The 16,184-nt window shown below is 42.1% G+C and overlaps 2 protein-coding genes across 2 annotated transcripts; both read left to right on the plus strand.

The window, feature by feature from the left end:
• Positions 1-6,726: 6,726 nt before the first annotated feature.
• On the plus strand, positions 6,727-10,034 carry LOC121393235 (cyclin-O protein B-like). The gene is made up of 2 exons (XM_041561145.1): positions 6,727-9,105; positions 9,370-10,034. Exon 1 carries the CDS (start codon positions 7,999-8,001, stop codon positions 8,983-8,985), a length of 987 nt encoding a protein of 328 aa, XP_041417079.1. The 5' UTR covers positions 6,727-7,998; the 3' UTR covers positions 8,986-9,105; positions 9,370-10,034.
• On the plus strand, positions 9,032-13,664 carry LOC121403680 (cadherin-15-like). The gene is made up of 5 exons (XM_041591491.1): positions 9,032-9,105; positions 9,370-9,441; positions 9,833-9,950; positions 11,621-11,785; positions 11,865-13,664. The coding sequence occupies exons 1-5, from the start codon at positions 9,032-9,034 to the stop codon at positions 12,063-12,065; spliced, it is 630 nt and encodes a 209-aa protein (XP_041447425.1). The 3' UTR covers positions 12,066-13,664.
• The last annotated feature ends 2,520 nt before the right edge of the window (positions 13,665-16,184 follow it).

Genomic DNA, 16,184 nt, shown 5'->3' on the forward strand with positions numbered 1-16,184 from the left:
GAAGTGGGGCTCCCCCTGCTGTTCAAAAGTATGATTGTTTCCCTGCTCAGCAGTTAGGGACCATCTGACAATTCCTATCCACAGCAGTAAATGAAGGGAGAATTTCACTGCATACAGTCAGGTTTCTTATACACATTTTTTAATTAAAGAAAATTGGAGATAGGTTACTTTGTCATTAAAGAAAGTAAAAATGGGATTTTATTTTTTATTTGCCTTTACATGCCATTTAAATGAAATATGTCTGCTGTTTACATCACATGACTCTCAGAAAACACACTACATATAAAAATATATACTAAGGAAGTTATTTAATAAGAGGTACAAAGTTTTCTACAGGTCTAGTAACCAATGGCAACCATTCAGCAGGTAGAAGCTTCAGATGTCATTAGTTGCTATTAGCTATGGCACCTAGGCAAACTCTGTGCCTTTTATTACATATGGGGGCAAATTTTGAATGAGTATTACTAAATAGTGTCTAAACAGCTGAAAAAGAAAGGACAGTAAGGAAGAATCAATCTATACAGTCTGCATAAAAATGTTGAGATTATATATTTATGGGTTTATGCTGTGAAGCCAAGGATCAGTGCATTTCTCCAGATTAAACGTGTCCCAAATATGCTACAAATGCTGTAACAACGCGGATGAGGAAAGACTTCAGACAAAGAGTCAATCTCTGTGATAAGAGAGATATAATATAAGTGGTGACATGGGATGAATAGCGCAGGGCAGCCTTAAAGGGGTTGTTCATCTTTGAAATAACTTTAAATATGATGTAGAGAGTGATATTCTGAGACAATTTGCTATTGGTTTTCATTTTTTATTATTTAAGGTTTATGAGTCATTTAGCTTTTTATTCAGCAGCTCTTCAATTTGCATATATTTAAATAAGAGACTGGAATATGAATAGGAGAGGACCTTACTAGAAAGGTGAGAAACAAAAAGTAGCAATAATAATACGTTTGTAGCCTTAAAGAGCATTTGCTTTTTAGAAGGGTCAGACGCCCATTTGAAAGCTGCAAAGAGTCAGAAGAAAAAGGCAAATAATTATAAAATTCTAAAAAAAATAATGACAACCAATTGAAAAGTTGCTTAGAATTTGCCATACTATTACATACTAAAAGTTACCTTCAAGGTGAACCACCCATTTCAGGACACTAATGCATGCAGAGTTATGTTACCTGTAAAACAGTGACCAAAGGCATCATCTTCAGTATTTATTGCATTTGCTCTTGCAAACATACGAAGTTCAGACTTGCATTGTTGAGTAGCAAGGAGCCAGCGGGGTGACTCTCGATACAGCGTGTGTCCAATAGATGAGGAAAGGATATAATAATCTGTGATACCCCTATGTAATAAGGTTTTTAAGAGATAAAAAAGGAAGATACTATTTGTTGCTTTGGCAAACAGCACTGGTGCAATTTAGCATCCATTTCAGAAAATGAATTCCACTGAGAGTAAAACTTTATAATAAAACTTCAGTAAAATAATAAGGATCCTGTCAGCAGTCACTCACCACCAGTAAACTCCCTGCACAGTGGCGATCCTAGAGGGGGGCAGGCCCTGGTGCGTGATGCGCAGCCGGGCCCCGCCCCCTCCGTACGGCCGCATTTGCATGCATTTTCATTGGCGAACGGACTGCCGGGGGGCCCTGAGTGGGTGCGGGCCCTGGCCCGCTCGCACCCCCTGCTCCCCCGGTAGTTCCGCCACTGTCCCTGCAGCATTAGGTCCAGTGATGGAGCCTTGTAGAATCCTCCAGTCTGAGCACAAGACAGCCACACCTGGTAACAGCAGCTCACCAGTCACCCAAAAGAAGCCCCTGAACATTGTCACCATCAGCTGCTGACTAGGGCTACACAGCTTTCCCCCTTGAAGAAAGACATGTTCAGCATTATAGAATGTTTTATATCAGGGCTGGGACTGTGTTTTGGAAAAGTCAGATCAAACTGATTGACCCACAGCTTTAGCCTACAATACAACATGAATGGCCGACCCCACGTTCCTCTTGCTCAGTGCTGTCCAACTTCTGTGGTATTGAGGGGTGCAATTTTTCTGGCCTATATGGTGCAGGACCAATAATGGAAGACACTTTTTAAAACCACACCCACTTTACTCATGTTATCACAATAAATGTTAAGACAATACCCACATTAAAGGAAAATTATACCCCCAAAATAAATACTTAAGCAACAGATTTATATCAAATTAAGTGGTATATTAAAAAAAATCTTAATCTTTTGCCTTGAACCACGATTTTGTGATGGTCTGTGTGCTGCCTCAGAGATCACCTGACCAGAAATACTGCAGCTCTAAGGACTCTTACTGATGAGCGTTTTTACCTGCGCTCCCCTGCGTTCCGTTTTTCTGCGTTCAGCCGCAGGGGAGAGCAGGAATAGACGCATTACATTATTTCCAATGGGGCTGTACTCACACAGGCGCGTGTAGGCGCCGAACGCACTCAACCTGCGTTCGGCGCCTACACGCGCCTGTGTGAGTACAGCCCCATTGGAAAAAATGTAATGCATCTATTCCTGCGCTCCCCTGCGGCTGAACGCAGAAAAACGGAACGCAGGGGAGCGCAGGTAAAAACGCTCATCAGTAAGAGTCCTCATCAGGAATAGATGCATTACATTTTTTCCAATGGGGCTCTACTCACACAGGCGCGTGTAGGCGCCGAACGCAGGTTGAGTGCGTTCGGTAAAAATGCTCGTCAGTAAGAGCCCTAACTGTAACGGGAAGAAGTGTGGAAGCAAAAGACAGAACTCTGTCTGTTAATTGGCTCATGTGACCTAACATGTATGGTTTGTTTGTGTGCACTATGAATCCTAGGATCCAAGGGGGCTGCCCTTATTTTTTTAAAATGGCAATTGTTTATTTAGGATTACCCAATGGCACATACTACTAAAAAAGTATATTATTATGAAAATGGTTTATTTAAATGAAGCAGGGTTTTACATATGAGCTGTTTTATGCAATATCTTTTTATAGAGACCTACATTGTTTGGGGGGTGGGGTATAGTTTTCCTTTGGTGGTAGCACTCATATGTGAAAAGGTTCATGTCTTATTAAGGCATTACAGTAAATCCATATTCAACCCCCTCCACAGCAACTGCCTTGGCATCTCCTAATAAGTATGAGTATGGCAAAGTATGGCAAAGTATGGCAAAGTATACTTCTTATGCATTGGATGATATTTAAGCAAATTTTTGATTCACTGGACTTGTATTGGTCTTATCCACAGTAACGTAACTGGAGGGGTACAGGCCCTGGTGCGGGACGTGCAGCCGGCACCCCCGCCCCCCTCCGTAACAGATTATCTGCCCTGAAATCGTAGATGCGGCCGGAAATCGGCAGTGCGCGAGCTGCCGAGGGCCCTGAGGGGGTGCGGGCCCTGGCCCAATTGCTCCCCCTGCTCCCCCGGTAGTTCTGCCACTGCTTATCCATACATAGACTTTTATTTTTACGCCGTGAGTTGTAGTTATACACTGTGAACAACTTGTGGATTTTAACAAAATTGTATGGTTACCCCACTAGAGGGCACTGTGATATTTCCTATAAATTGCACATACTCTTACTGGTACACTATCACCGAGGAAGGGCCATTTGGGTCCCGAAACGTTTGATCGTGTGTGCAGTGTCTGAAGCACCTTGCAATAAAAGTTGGGAATACCCCGTTTGAAGCACAACAAGGTACTGGTGCTCCATTTTGTTTAAAAGTATATTGCTGGTGTGTGGCTAGGCCAGTACTGGTATCTGCACCTCTGCACAATTTAGATTCTTCAATAAAGTATACAAAGGCAGCATAGAGCAGGGACAGTATGGCACACACAGGCAGAGAAATGCAGGCAGAGTATGGCACACATAGAGCAGGGCACACACAGGCAGAGTATGGCACACAGAGCAGGGCACACACAGGCAGCATAGAACAGGCAGCATATGGCACGCACAGGCAGAGCAGGGCTGGAGACAGGGATCATGCAAGTAACTGGCTAAAATGGCAGTGTGTTGGGAGTTTCCTTAACTGAGAAGGATCTAGGTTTTTTTTAGATAACAAGTTGTCTAATTCCAGGCAGTGTCATTCTGTGGCTACGAAAGCAAATAAAGTTCTGTCTTTCATAAAAAAGGACATTAACTCAAGGGATGAAAATATAATTTTTTTCTGCTCTGCTTGATCTTTTGATGCAATAGGCCAGACCTCCCTGCAAAAGTATATTTGTCTGCAGAAACATAAGCAACAGTGCCACCTACTGGTGAGTCAATGTCCAGCTTGGAGGAAAAAAACGACAATAAGTATGACAAAAAGCTTCAAAGAGGTACAGAGACGGTAAGAGCTGATCAATAAGAAAATAGAAGACATTAACCATTAAATACTAATACATTCAAACCTACAAACAATACCATTAGGTTTCTACAATGCTATTTTCCATGACTAGTGACTAGTGACTAACGTTAGTGAAAATTTGCCAGCATGACGTCATTTAGTTACTTTGCCAATTTACTAACGGGCGCAGGCGTAACTCTAGACTCTAGCGGTAATTCACTTCCTTGCGCCTGGCGAAAGGGACTTTACTACGCAAATTCACTAAGATGCGGCTTTTACTGAATGGTACCTCTTGCGCCAGACTTGCCTTCGCCACCTCAGACCAGGCGGAGTGCAATAGAGTAGATAGGACTTCCTCAAAAAATAGTTGAAAAATTTGTAAGTATCCCACCATTTGAATACATCACATCGCATGCTTTGGAGTGGTCGTTGCAAGAGGTACATAGATTGGATAAGCGGAACAATAAGTGCACCTAAGTTCATTATTTCGTTAAAGCACTAAGTGGTGTGTCAACATAATAGCAAAATACTGCACTATATTGGTATTATTTTTCTTGCCTTTTTTGTCTAACCTCGTGCTAGTGAGCGCTGGTTTTCTCTTCAACATTGGTTGGATACTACCAATGCTTTCTTCCCTGAAGACTTGAACATTTTATCTTGTTTCTTCTCTTGTTCTGTATCCTCAAGTTCCAATACTTTACGGACAGCTTTAATCAATGGTTCAACCAGATCAGCATCAAAAGAGGAGTCTTCATTTAACACGATTAATTCCTCATCTTCACCTGAACTGGCAGATTGGCTCCGCCCAGGCAAACTACATCTGGCTGCTCGCTGATGCCCATTAGGGTCCACTACTTCTGATGTACTGGGTCCCACCTTCTGTAGCTAACCTTCCTACTAGTTCCATGAAAGACTTTGACATTGACTCCTTAAACCAGTCTTTCTTAGAACTCGATTGCTCATCTGCTCTCGCTGGGTTGTCACATATAGAGCACTCTCTTTCCACCGACTTCCTGGAATGATGACTCAATCTTCTAGGCGATCTAACAAATGAACATATCAGTTACAATCACATTACGAATCAATCATTGCTCTCTCTGATCCACTTACCCCCTAGAGCAGTGATCCCCAACCAGTAGCTCGTGAGCAACATGTTGCTATCAGTGGCCTCAAAGCAGGTGATTATTTTTGAATTCCAGGCTTGAAGGCAAATTTCGGTAGTATAAAAACCAAGGGTACTGCCAAACAGAGCCTGGATGTAGATTGACAATCCACATAGGGGCTACCAAATGGCCAATCACAGCACTTATAATTGCTCTCTCTGATCCACTTACCCCCTAGACTAGAGGATGACCGAGATCTTCAGCTCCTAGAACTCATACTCTAGGAGTCAGAATAAGTAGCCATACGGGACACCTAATTCATCAGCGCAAGCTTCACTTACATATATAGACAGTTACTGCGGCACCCAACTTACTGCGCTCAGAACGTCTTACTGTGCCTCCAGCATCTTACTAGGTGTACATTCCCTAGCCTGGCTACTAGGCTCCACCGGCTATGATGAACCGGCAGCTTTGGTAAGCAGAGAGGGACTGCACCGGCACAGGGGATCCTTCCTATAGCGAGGACAGGAAAAAAGAGATGGGGTAAGGGGGTTGGGGAGAAGATTTTATTGGTCTTCCTATCCTTCCTCTGTGCCAGGGAGTTAACCCATTAGTGTCTACTGCCATGCGGAAGGACAGGAAAATTACATTTTGATCCAAATTGCACTTGTTTCAGAGCTGCCGTGTAATGAGAATTACATGTAATTACTAACTAGCTTTGTATTTGACTTTTATAAGAGCAAAGGGAAGCAGCATTTCTGCACTACTCCTTTCTCATGCTTTAGTTCTCCTTTTTGTTGATAAGCTCAGAGAAGCCCAGAGCATGTGCTTTGAGTCAGCAAAATAAAAATGTGGGGAGACACTGGGGGGAATGTTCACTCAAGTAAGGGGTTGGAGTAAAGTAGCAAGAGCAGGTCTGTGTTGTATTCCAAATGCCAAATTACTACTGGCAGATCTCCACTGTCCCCCAGTTACTGTATGTTTTATAGATGTAAGTGTAAGCAGGACAGAAATACATATGTAGGATAAACTAATGCACTTAATATATCCGAGTCCCTGTGGCCATCTCTACTGAAAAACTAGAAAATCTAGAAAACCACAGTGGTTTATTTAGTAACTCAAAGTTTATGATCAACACTCCTGATGTTTACCCCTACCTTGCTGTGCTGTATGTGGCTACACATTCCATAAATATGAATATACAACAGCTTAACTTGACCTTGCTTAAGCAAGGCATTGGCCTTTGACACACAACTCTTTTACACCAGGCTGCTATACACTAAAAATCGATTCCTTCTCCTGATCAGACATCCTCTGTTGCGCTGCTCCTGTCAGAAGACGTTACTTGTGCGGAAGCCACGTGGTTACACTGAAGGGCGTGAGAATGGGCAGAACCATCTAGATACGCCCCCTAGCTGTAAATGTTATGGCCTCACCCATTTTACACCAGTGTGGGCAAGAGGATACGCTTGAGCTGTGTGAATTGATAATGAATGGGGAAGTGCCATTGTTATGGAGGGACAGAAAGGACTTTTGTTGTGCCCCGGGCCATCATGTTCATAGGAGTCTCAGTGAAAAGGCTGCAGGAATATGAGTTTAAGCTGGGCGAATTCTATTATAGTTTCTGGGGATGTTCTACATGCCATCCAGCTGTAGTACTGTAACTCTTAGCTAGCTTCACCCCACAATGATGAGAGACACCCCTATATTTAACACCTGCCCTGAATGGGGTGAAAGACTTAGGTGATTTAGGTATATACTATATATTTTGTACCAACCTCTGAATAATGTGTTATGATATATGTATTGTACCAGGCTTGTTGCTTTAGGTACTGAGACTGATGAAATTCTGGTATATTTAAACAAGCAAATATTCCAATAGAGTGAATGACTATGGTTCTGGTACCAATTTGGCTCATTATGTGCTTCTAGCCAGGGCCAGATTTCAACCCAAAGCACCCTAGGCCACTCATATGTAATAACTCTTACCCCTACTCCACGCTGCTGCAGGTCACTAATTGCCGGCACTGGGGATTTAACAGGCAGGAGACTCAATCAACTATCAACCTCTCCCACCCAATTTAGATGTGGTTAGTGGACAGCTTGCCATCCTAGGCCCAGGCCTTTGTTGTCTGGCCACAAATCCAGGCCTGGTGCTAGCCATGTCTACCAATCAACCACCACTCTCATGAATATAACAATATACTAAAGCAATATAAAAGGGGTGTAAAACAAGGGATTATGATTATACGTAGCTGCTTAGCTACTTAGCCAGCTTATTGCCCCACACAGCCCACTGTATTTCATATTCACAAAACTTGTATTCATCTCCCCCGATTCTAAGTCAGATACCCAAAACCTAATTTTAGATTGGGGCATAAAATGAGGCACTAGAACGGCAGTTAAAGGTCAGTAATTGGGTTGAGTGATAGAAAGATTCACTTCAAGCTCTGTCCATGAGACACATCTTCAGCCAATCGGTGTACAGCACATGCTGGATATACAGAGAGACCGTTGGAAAGAGACAGTTGCTGAGAGACGGTTGAGGAGAGAGCAGCAATTGAGAGATAAAGCGTTATGGAGAATTTGATTAAAAAGCGAAAGAGATTAGCTATCCCTGAGAGCCAGGAGGGAAGCCATTATGACTCTCGGTGCTACAAAATCACCAAATATGAGAGCAACCGGCAAGGGACCTGCAGCAGTGCAGTTGTACTGGATCCATGGAGCACCTTTGGAAACCTGATGCCAGATACGCTGCAGAACTTCATGGATTATGGAGAAACATGCTACATGTTCAATAAGAGCCTGGAAGAGGATTTCGCACCTAACAACTTTTTAGGGAATCACAGCAACATCGATGAAACATCTTGGAGGGAAGTCATCACCACCATGATTGCTGCACACAGGGCCTTTAGACTGGACTTTGAGACCCTGTGTCTCGCTGTCAACTACCTGGAAAGGTTTCTGGCCTGCACTCCCCTAAAAGCTGCCAGCCTGAAGGTCATAGGTGCCACTTGTCTTTATTTGGCCTGCAAGGTAATGGAGAAGATTTTCCCTAAAATAGATATGTTTCTATTGCTGTTCTGTGAAGATGGATTCACAGCTCCCTTAATGTACTATTTAGAAAAATTGGTATTAAGGAGGTTGTGTTTCCGTCTAAGGGCTCCCACCATCGAGTATTTCCTGGAACACTTTTCCCTTAGAAGAGTGTCCTACAAGGAATGTCCAGCTGCCAAAATCAACAGAGCAGCCAATGCCTTCACTGCTGCTAGAGGCATTGCATCACTGAGCATGACAGAGTATGGATTCCATTCCTACCCACCATCTCTCCTAGCTCAGTGCTGCCTTAGAGTTGCAGACCAAATATTGCAATATGACACCTGGAATAGAGTGCACCCTAGAGACTGTTCAGGTCCCTTATGGCAGGAGTGCATGGGTAAAATCAGCCACCTGGTATCCTCCAACAACATCTTATTGTGCAAGTTTATGCCAGGTGTGTTTCCAGAAACCTTTCCAGACTTGGTTCCACCACCAACCAAGAATGGCAGCAAAGCAAACACATAAGAAAGAGGCTCTTCCCAAAAGTCATCAGGAGATCAGTGGCAGTAACATGGAGAGGAAGCAGCTCATGGTGATTGGAGGAGGTGGCGGCTTTGAGATCTGGTCATGCTCAGGATGTAGCAGGTAGGAGTATTGTGATGTTACATTTACCCTTAAATACACTAACAATAGCGGCAGGTATCTAATATATATGCCTACATGTACACATTCTCATATAGTGTTGGCTCACTTCTGGTCTATGCCTCACTGTAAAACCAGTTCCTATATTCACTCCTATGTATAAGAAGAGACTGGTGCGGGCTGGAAAGGCAGTGGCTGATATCAGAGATGCACACAGAAATTCTGGCACATAACCCCAATAATTCCCATTTTCTCTATTTGTTACAGATGTTTGTCAGGAGATCAGCCAGCAAGATCAACAGAGGAAGAACAGCACCCAGTGAACAGCATCTTCCCAATGTACCATCTACAGAGCACCCAGGACTGCTGTGACTGAATTATAACCTGACAGACTTCTTTTCCCCCCAGTACAGGTAGATTTACCATCAGATGGCATATATACATGGGCCTTACAGCCACTAGGAGGCCTCTGTATTCCTCTCCCGTCCATCTGTCGGGCTGCAGGTGCGGGGGTCTGCAGGCCACCGAGGAGGCAAATGGAACGGAGAGGAATGCAGAGGAGACCAAGCGGCTGGAAAGCTCATGTGCATGCAGCCATATTCTTGTCCAGCAAGATCAGGGGCATTGATCCTGGGAGCAAATCCGATCGCCGTTAAGGGGTCAGGAAGGAATTTTTCCCTCTAATGAGGCAGATTTGCCAATGCTTTTTAGAGGTTTTTGCCTTCCTCAGGATCAAAGGGCTCTCTACCCAGTTGCGGCTCTCAGGGAAAGGGCATAGCGGCCCCTCTCCCATCCTAAACTCTGCCTTTGTGCAGCCCCTCCATCAGGAGTTTATCTTGAAGCCGCAGGTGGGAGGGAACCCATTAAAAGACCTCAATTTCCATCTCATTGATCTTATTAATAAATCTGCGATTTCACAGGTTAAGTCCAAACCAGTTGTTTGTGTCATTTTTCTGGGATTCAGGGGACTGCAGGTACAGTTCTTACTTTCAATACACTGATGGGGTCCCAAGGTTGATGTTAGAACACTATTGCCTGGACATCTTAATTTTGGAAAAGTAATGGGCAACATTTTATGGGGAAAGTTAAAGAGAAAACCTAATCGGCAAGAGCCAAAAAGAAGCTGAAAAATGTGCAAATAAACTAAAAAGAGACAAAGCAGAAGGGAAAAATCTAATGGCACAACTGGACAATACAGGGCTTAGGGGAGAAAGGACAGGAAGAGGAAAACTAATATGTACAGGGCTAGTGGTGAGGTCTCTGGGGGGAGAGCATACGGATCCATTTGATGTTGTTGCTGGGGGAGAGAAGGGGATCCATACAGGGCTGCTGGGGGAAGCAGAGGGATAGGTATGTACATCTGCCTGTATGTGCCCTGCTCTACATGTGGAACATAAGCCTGGTATTTGTTCTGGGGGTTTGTTAGAATTTGAAAATAAATTATTGTTAGGGACCCCTCCGGTGTTTAATCATGTGCTGGGGGTGCTGTGTTATCCAAGGGGAAGAGGAGGCATATGGATTTAAGTGTATGTCTTAATATGACAACTTTTTTCACATATGACTGATAAGTGATATCCCTGCAGTGAGCACCAACCATTTGTTTTTTTGGTGAGCTACTACAATTAATGTGGACATGATCTCGTGGTAACATGGGTGTGGTTTAAAGTGGATTTGGTTTAAAAACAGGGAGTGGTCAGCAGTGGCTTCCATTATCGGCCCTCCATCATGTAGGCCAGAAAAAATTCGGCCCTCGAAAACACAGAAGTTGGACAGCACTGGTCTAAAGCATTGGAAAATAAAAGGTGGCCGCAAATTGGCCAATCATTGACCAAATCAAAAAGGTGCTGTGATGCATTTGCTTCCTCCTACATGATCATACAGGGGTCTCAAAATACATTATAAGCTTTAAGAACAATATGACAGTGGCACAGACTTGTAGCAAGAGCAAAAAATAACTAAAGGGGGCAGCCATAGTGAACATATTAAGTGACCAAAGATTGAAACCTGGGCTGCCCTGAAACCTTACATATGTATTTACCTATATACAGTATATACTGAAGCCATTATAGATGTTGCCTCTCTGGGGGGTTTTGAGCAAAACAATCATTTTCAACAAAACGTTTCTATTATATGTAAGGTGGGGCCAGAGCAAGGCTGACTGGCTGTAGAATCTGAGTTAAAGGACCAGTAAGCCTGTTGCTATAAATGCTTCTTACTTTGCTCCTTCATTTGCCTCAACCTAACGAACAAATTCAGTCCTTTTCAGTTTATTTTAGTATTTGGGTCACAGATGTACAACTGCGTGCCAAATATGGTCCTCCAAGGGCGTATTATAGTCCACAGTCTGCCCAAGGGCTCCACTCACTTCTTTGTCATTATCATTTACATTATCTTTGTGGTACAATGAATAAATGTCTCACTACACTTAAACAACAAAAGCTGAGTTATTAGGGAAAACATATGATATACATGTAATATAATAACATATGATGAAGCAGCTGTTTTTATCCCCCTAAAGGATGGTTATGACATGATCCGGCTTAGGAACCCTGGCTTGTCAGTGCCTCCATCCCCCAGGCTGAAACCACCGATCCGTAGAGATACCCCCTACAACCAGACTTTACCTCGCTACCCTCGCAGACCAACCGATTGCCCGTCAGATATAGCAGACTTTATACAGGATGTAAGTGTCTCTACCACTTAACAATTAACCAAATGCCACCAGTCCATAATAAAAGCATGTTCTTCATATCTTTATACAGGGACTGCAGGCTGCTGACTCTGACCCAAGTGTTCCCCCATACGACACAGCTCTCATTTATGACTATGAAGGGGAGGGATCAGTTGCTGGAACCCTCAGCTCCATTTTGTCTAGTGAAGATGACAGTGACCAAGAATATGACTATTTGCAGGAATGGGGGCCACGATTCCGCCGGCTGGCAGACATGTATGGGCACCAATGACTGTTGTCTAAACTAGAAGAGACTGCTATAATAAGACATCAGATGTCACATGTTCAGCCTTTACACAGATGATTTGTGAGTGGGTAATTTAACACTTTGACTACTGGTAAAATATCTCTCAAGAGTATACCTAACACACAGTTTATATTAAGACTTTTTTATGGCGTATTTTTATACATTTGACTTTGAAATGATCTTAGAGCCAAGATGGAACAAGGTGGCTCTATAATAAAGGATGCTTCAGTAGAACATTATGGTCCAAAGAACAGGGACCAAACTGTTTAATTCAGAGACCCAGTTTACAGCAGCACTGCAAACCCCTCCTAATCTAAAGACATATCACATGTGAACACGTTGCATGAAAAAAGGACAAGGAATGACCTAGTTATGCTAAAGGGCATGCCTGCCTATCCAAAGACATTACTATAACTATAGAAGGGATTGTCCACTTTTTATGACCCTGGCCAATGTAAGCATTCCTTGCTTATTAAATGCGCACACATTTGGTGGAGGAGCCAACCAGGTCCTTGATTATCTGTCAATAAGACACTATGAGTTGTTTGCAATTCCTTGGGTTCAACTCTTTGTATTCCTTGGAAAAGTTAACAAGATCTAGTCATGCCTTATGGTCTGTGCTATGCCATGGAGTGGTAAAACGTGCAGAATGTTAAAAGTTACACTTATGGGATTGAATTAGGATGTGAGAATTAGGCAAAAAAGGTCTTGGACTATTTTTATAGAAATGGAGAAGGGAGCTTTGCTTTAAGCTCCATTACAGATTATGTAAAGCAAATTTCAGGAACAGCAGAAAGGAGACAGAGAATGGAAGAGATTTGGAAGGTCCGAGTATGGATCAGTTAGTGAGGAGCATTGTTATGGCACAGACATAGGCACAAATACAAACAGGGTGAGTGTTATCTACTTAGCTGTTTGGTACACAAGTTGGTGGTAGAATGTAAAGTGCTTAGCACTCCATCGTAACCTAATGTTTTATACTTATAATAAAAGTTTTTAATGCTGAAAAATATGTTCTTGAGTCCTTGTTCTGTGATGCCTCTGAAAAATAACCCCTCTGTTAATGGGACACCATTCATGGGTTATTTGCTCCCTATTGGACTCTCATGGACAGCATCATCTTCTCCACTGCATTCAGTTGCTTTTCATCCTTTAGCACATATTGCAATCCAGGCTCGTGGAGTGTTTTATCGCTCAGTCACTACTCAGAGTTCTGTTCTCCTCTCCTTTTGAGGAATTTGCTGTGTCACTCCTGATCATCTTCTTGGTGGAGCTTGTCAATTGAGCATAGTTATCAGGGTTGTAGTCAGTGCCATGTTTAAGTATCTTGAGTAGGACGGAGCAGCAAAGAAGGGTGGTGCAAAATCTCACTATGCCTTAAGGTTTCAGGAAGACTCTTTCTCTTGGTCTCTGGGAGTAGGAGGAGACTGAGCACTGAGAGAATACAGAAAGATGAAAGAACAACATGGTATAGGAAATACCTCTACTTGTGCTGAAGCTCGAGGAATGGAAGGGCAGCTCGGCCCAACATATTTACTCCCATAATCAAACCCAGGCCTGAACCCCTTTACAGCGAAAAACAGAGAAATGTCTAATGGCTATATAAAGGAACATTAAATGGAAAAATGAAAGGTGAGACTAGGACGCATAATAAAGAAAAATAAAAGCAGAAATATTTTAAAGGGCTGCATGTTTATAAATAAGAGTATTACTCACCTAAAAACAGTTGGAAGCACTTAACAAGCATAAAAAACACTCAGCATCACCACAGCATGGGAACATAGGGAGCCCACCACTGATATCATAATTGAGGCTTCAATAAAAAGATCTATTGACTTAACATAGTGTCAGGAAAAATCTCATATAAAATATAAAGAAGAAGAATGATATTAGAAACTTTACATTGTGAGGGCAAGACACATGAGGGAACAAAACCCAGTAAGGATGGTATAGTGTAGTGGCTTTATTACATATAGTAAAGAGTAGGAGGACAGATCGGCACCCACAGGATCTCACACAAATGCAGATCAATATGCAGGCGACAATCTCCCTACCAGCCTATAGGAAATATGGAATTTAGGGGCCGAAAACCTGTAAGTTCCGACCAAAGCATGGTCTGATACCACATCCAATTAACCTACAAAAGGAATGAAAAAAGTTAGAGAAAAGAAGCATGGGGGTTTGGAAAAGATAAAGTGGTTGGAATGCACTTTAAATCATACAATCATTTCATAATACAGGTTAACTGTGTATAAATGTGAAAAAAAGTTTTGTGTAGGTTTCTAATACATAAGGCTGATGGCACACAAGGCATCCTGATCTCAGGAAACTGTGCTACAAATGGATCACTCGTGTGCTTTAGGCTGATAAAGGTCAGTAATGCTGACATTCTTTGCCCACTGGGATATCAGTCTAAACATCTGTCACAGAAAGCATGTTTCAAGGTTCTCCCTGACTGGGCTACAGCAAATAAAATGCTTCTAATTATCCTCAATTTGAATTAACCTTTCTTCTATTTAATTCTGTTATAGCCTCTGCACCCCTCAATGTTGCACCATCTGTGGAACCAAACTCAACAGTGATCTGTCCCTTTGTCTGCTGGGGATAAACAGCCATAACTGCCCATATCTGTATTTTTAAATAGTTACTTATGTTGCTGAAAATAGACAATTTCCCATGTAGTTCACATCATTTTATTAATCCAACATTAAAAACATTTACCATTGTGTTCAGAATAATAGCAGTGTGTTTAAAAAAGTGAATAAAGTTCAAAATCCTTACATTTTCCATGCACACAAATGCATTCCAAATGCACATGAAGAAAAAAAATTTGCAAATTTGTATTATTCCTTTACAGAAATTAAAGAAAGGGGAATATTAGGCTGTTCCAAAAAAAAAAAAGCAGTGTCTGCATTCATCTTTACAAACTTTCACTGTATAAACTGAAAAATGTTTCAAGATTTTGTTTTTTATTGAATCACTGAACTACTATTTAGTTGTATAATCAGTGTTTCTGAGAACTGCTGCACATCTGCTGAGTCAACCAAATTCTGGCAATTCGTCGAAACATTTCGCTCATCACTAAACATGATCTCTTCAAGTATTCTAATGTATTGAAACTGATCCATGATCCCTGGTATGTGATAAATAGGTCCAACACTATAGTATGAGAAACATCCCCATATCATGATGATTGCACCACCATGTTTCCCTGTTTTCACAGTGTACTGAGGCTTGAATTCAGTGTTTGGGGGTCATCTGACAAACTGTCTGCGGCCTCTAGACTCAAAAAGATCAGTCAACAAAATGTTGCACCATTTCTCTTTAGGTCAGCCAATGTGTTCTTTGGCAAATTGTAACCTCTGCAGCATGTTTTTTTTTTATCAATGGGACTTTGTGAGGGCTTCTTGCCAATAACTTGGCTTCACATAGTCGTCTTCTAATTGTAACAGAACTTTCTTTGATCTTCCTGGAGCTGATCATTGGCTGAGTCATTGCCATTTTGACTATTCTTCTATCCATTTGACTTATCGTTTTCTGGGTTTTTTTTCCACGTCATTCAGGTTTTGGTTGCCATTTTAAAGCATTAGAGATCATTTTAGCTAAATAGCCTGTCATTTTCTGCACTTCTTTATAAGTCAGTCATGACTGTTGGTTTTCTTTTGCTCTACTACACCTACTAGTAAGTTATTTGCCATGTAGAAATATAATTTCTACCAAAAACAATGGCTGATTACGTTAGTGATGTCGGACTGCTATTATTCTGAACACAACTGTATATGCAGGCAGGGAGGGGCATGGGCCTAATGCATTTCATGCCAAAAGTGAGTCACTATTTCAGAGACCATCTAAGCTGTTTGCAAGTGCAATGTACAAAGTGCAATTTTGGACTCAATTTCCATATTTTCCCTAATACAGTGTTTTCACCATAATTCCATCCTCAATGTAGGCATTCTTTAGACTCGAGTTTGCTGTGTCTATTGATGCAACATGTACTAGGAACCCTTGAGCCACTGTCCCCTCTGAAAGCTCCAGGGATCTCCTGCAATAAATAGAAACTTAAAAGGCTTAATTCAGAACAGGAAGGCAACATCAACTATATGG

The sequence above is a fragment of the Xenopus laevis genome, chromosome 4S (genome assembly GCF_017654675.1).
Source record: "Xenopus laevis strain J_2021 chromosome 4S, Xenopus_laevis_v10.1, whole genome shotgun sequence".
In the NCBI taxonomy this organism is placed as follows: Eukaryota; Metazoa; Chordata; class Amphibia; order Anura; family Pipidae; genus Xenopus; species Xenopus laevis.

What these genes read in the sequence shown, in the direction of transcription:
- LOC121393235 (XM_041561145.1), top strand. Translation starts at nt 7,999, where the DNA reads ATGGAGAATTTGATTAAAAAGCGAAAGAGATTAGCTATCCCTGAGAGC.
- LOC121403680 (XM_041591491.1), top strand. Translation starts at nt 9,032, where the DNA reads ATGGAGAGGAAGCAGCTCATGGTGATTGGAGGAGGTGGCGGCTTTGAG. An exon ending in GTGAACAGCATCTTCCCAAT is followed by an intron (nt 9,442 to 9,832) that starts GTACCATCTACA and finishes TGCCTTCCTCAG; the next exon opens with GATCAAAGGGCTCTCTACCC. An exon ending in TAGCAGACTTTATACAGGAT is followed by an intron (nt 11,786 to 11,864) that starts GTAAGTGTCTCT and finishes ATCTTTATACAG; the next exon opens with GGACTGCAGGCTGCTGACTC.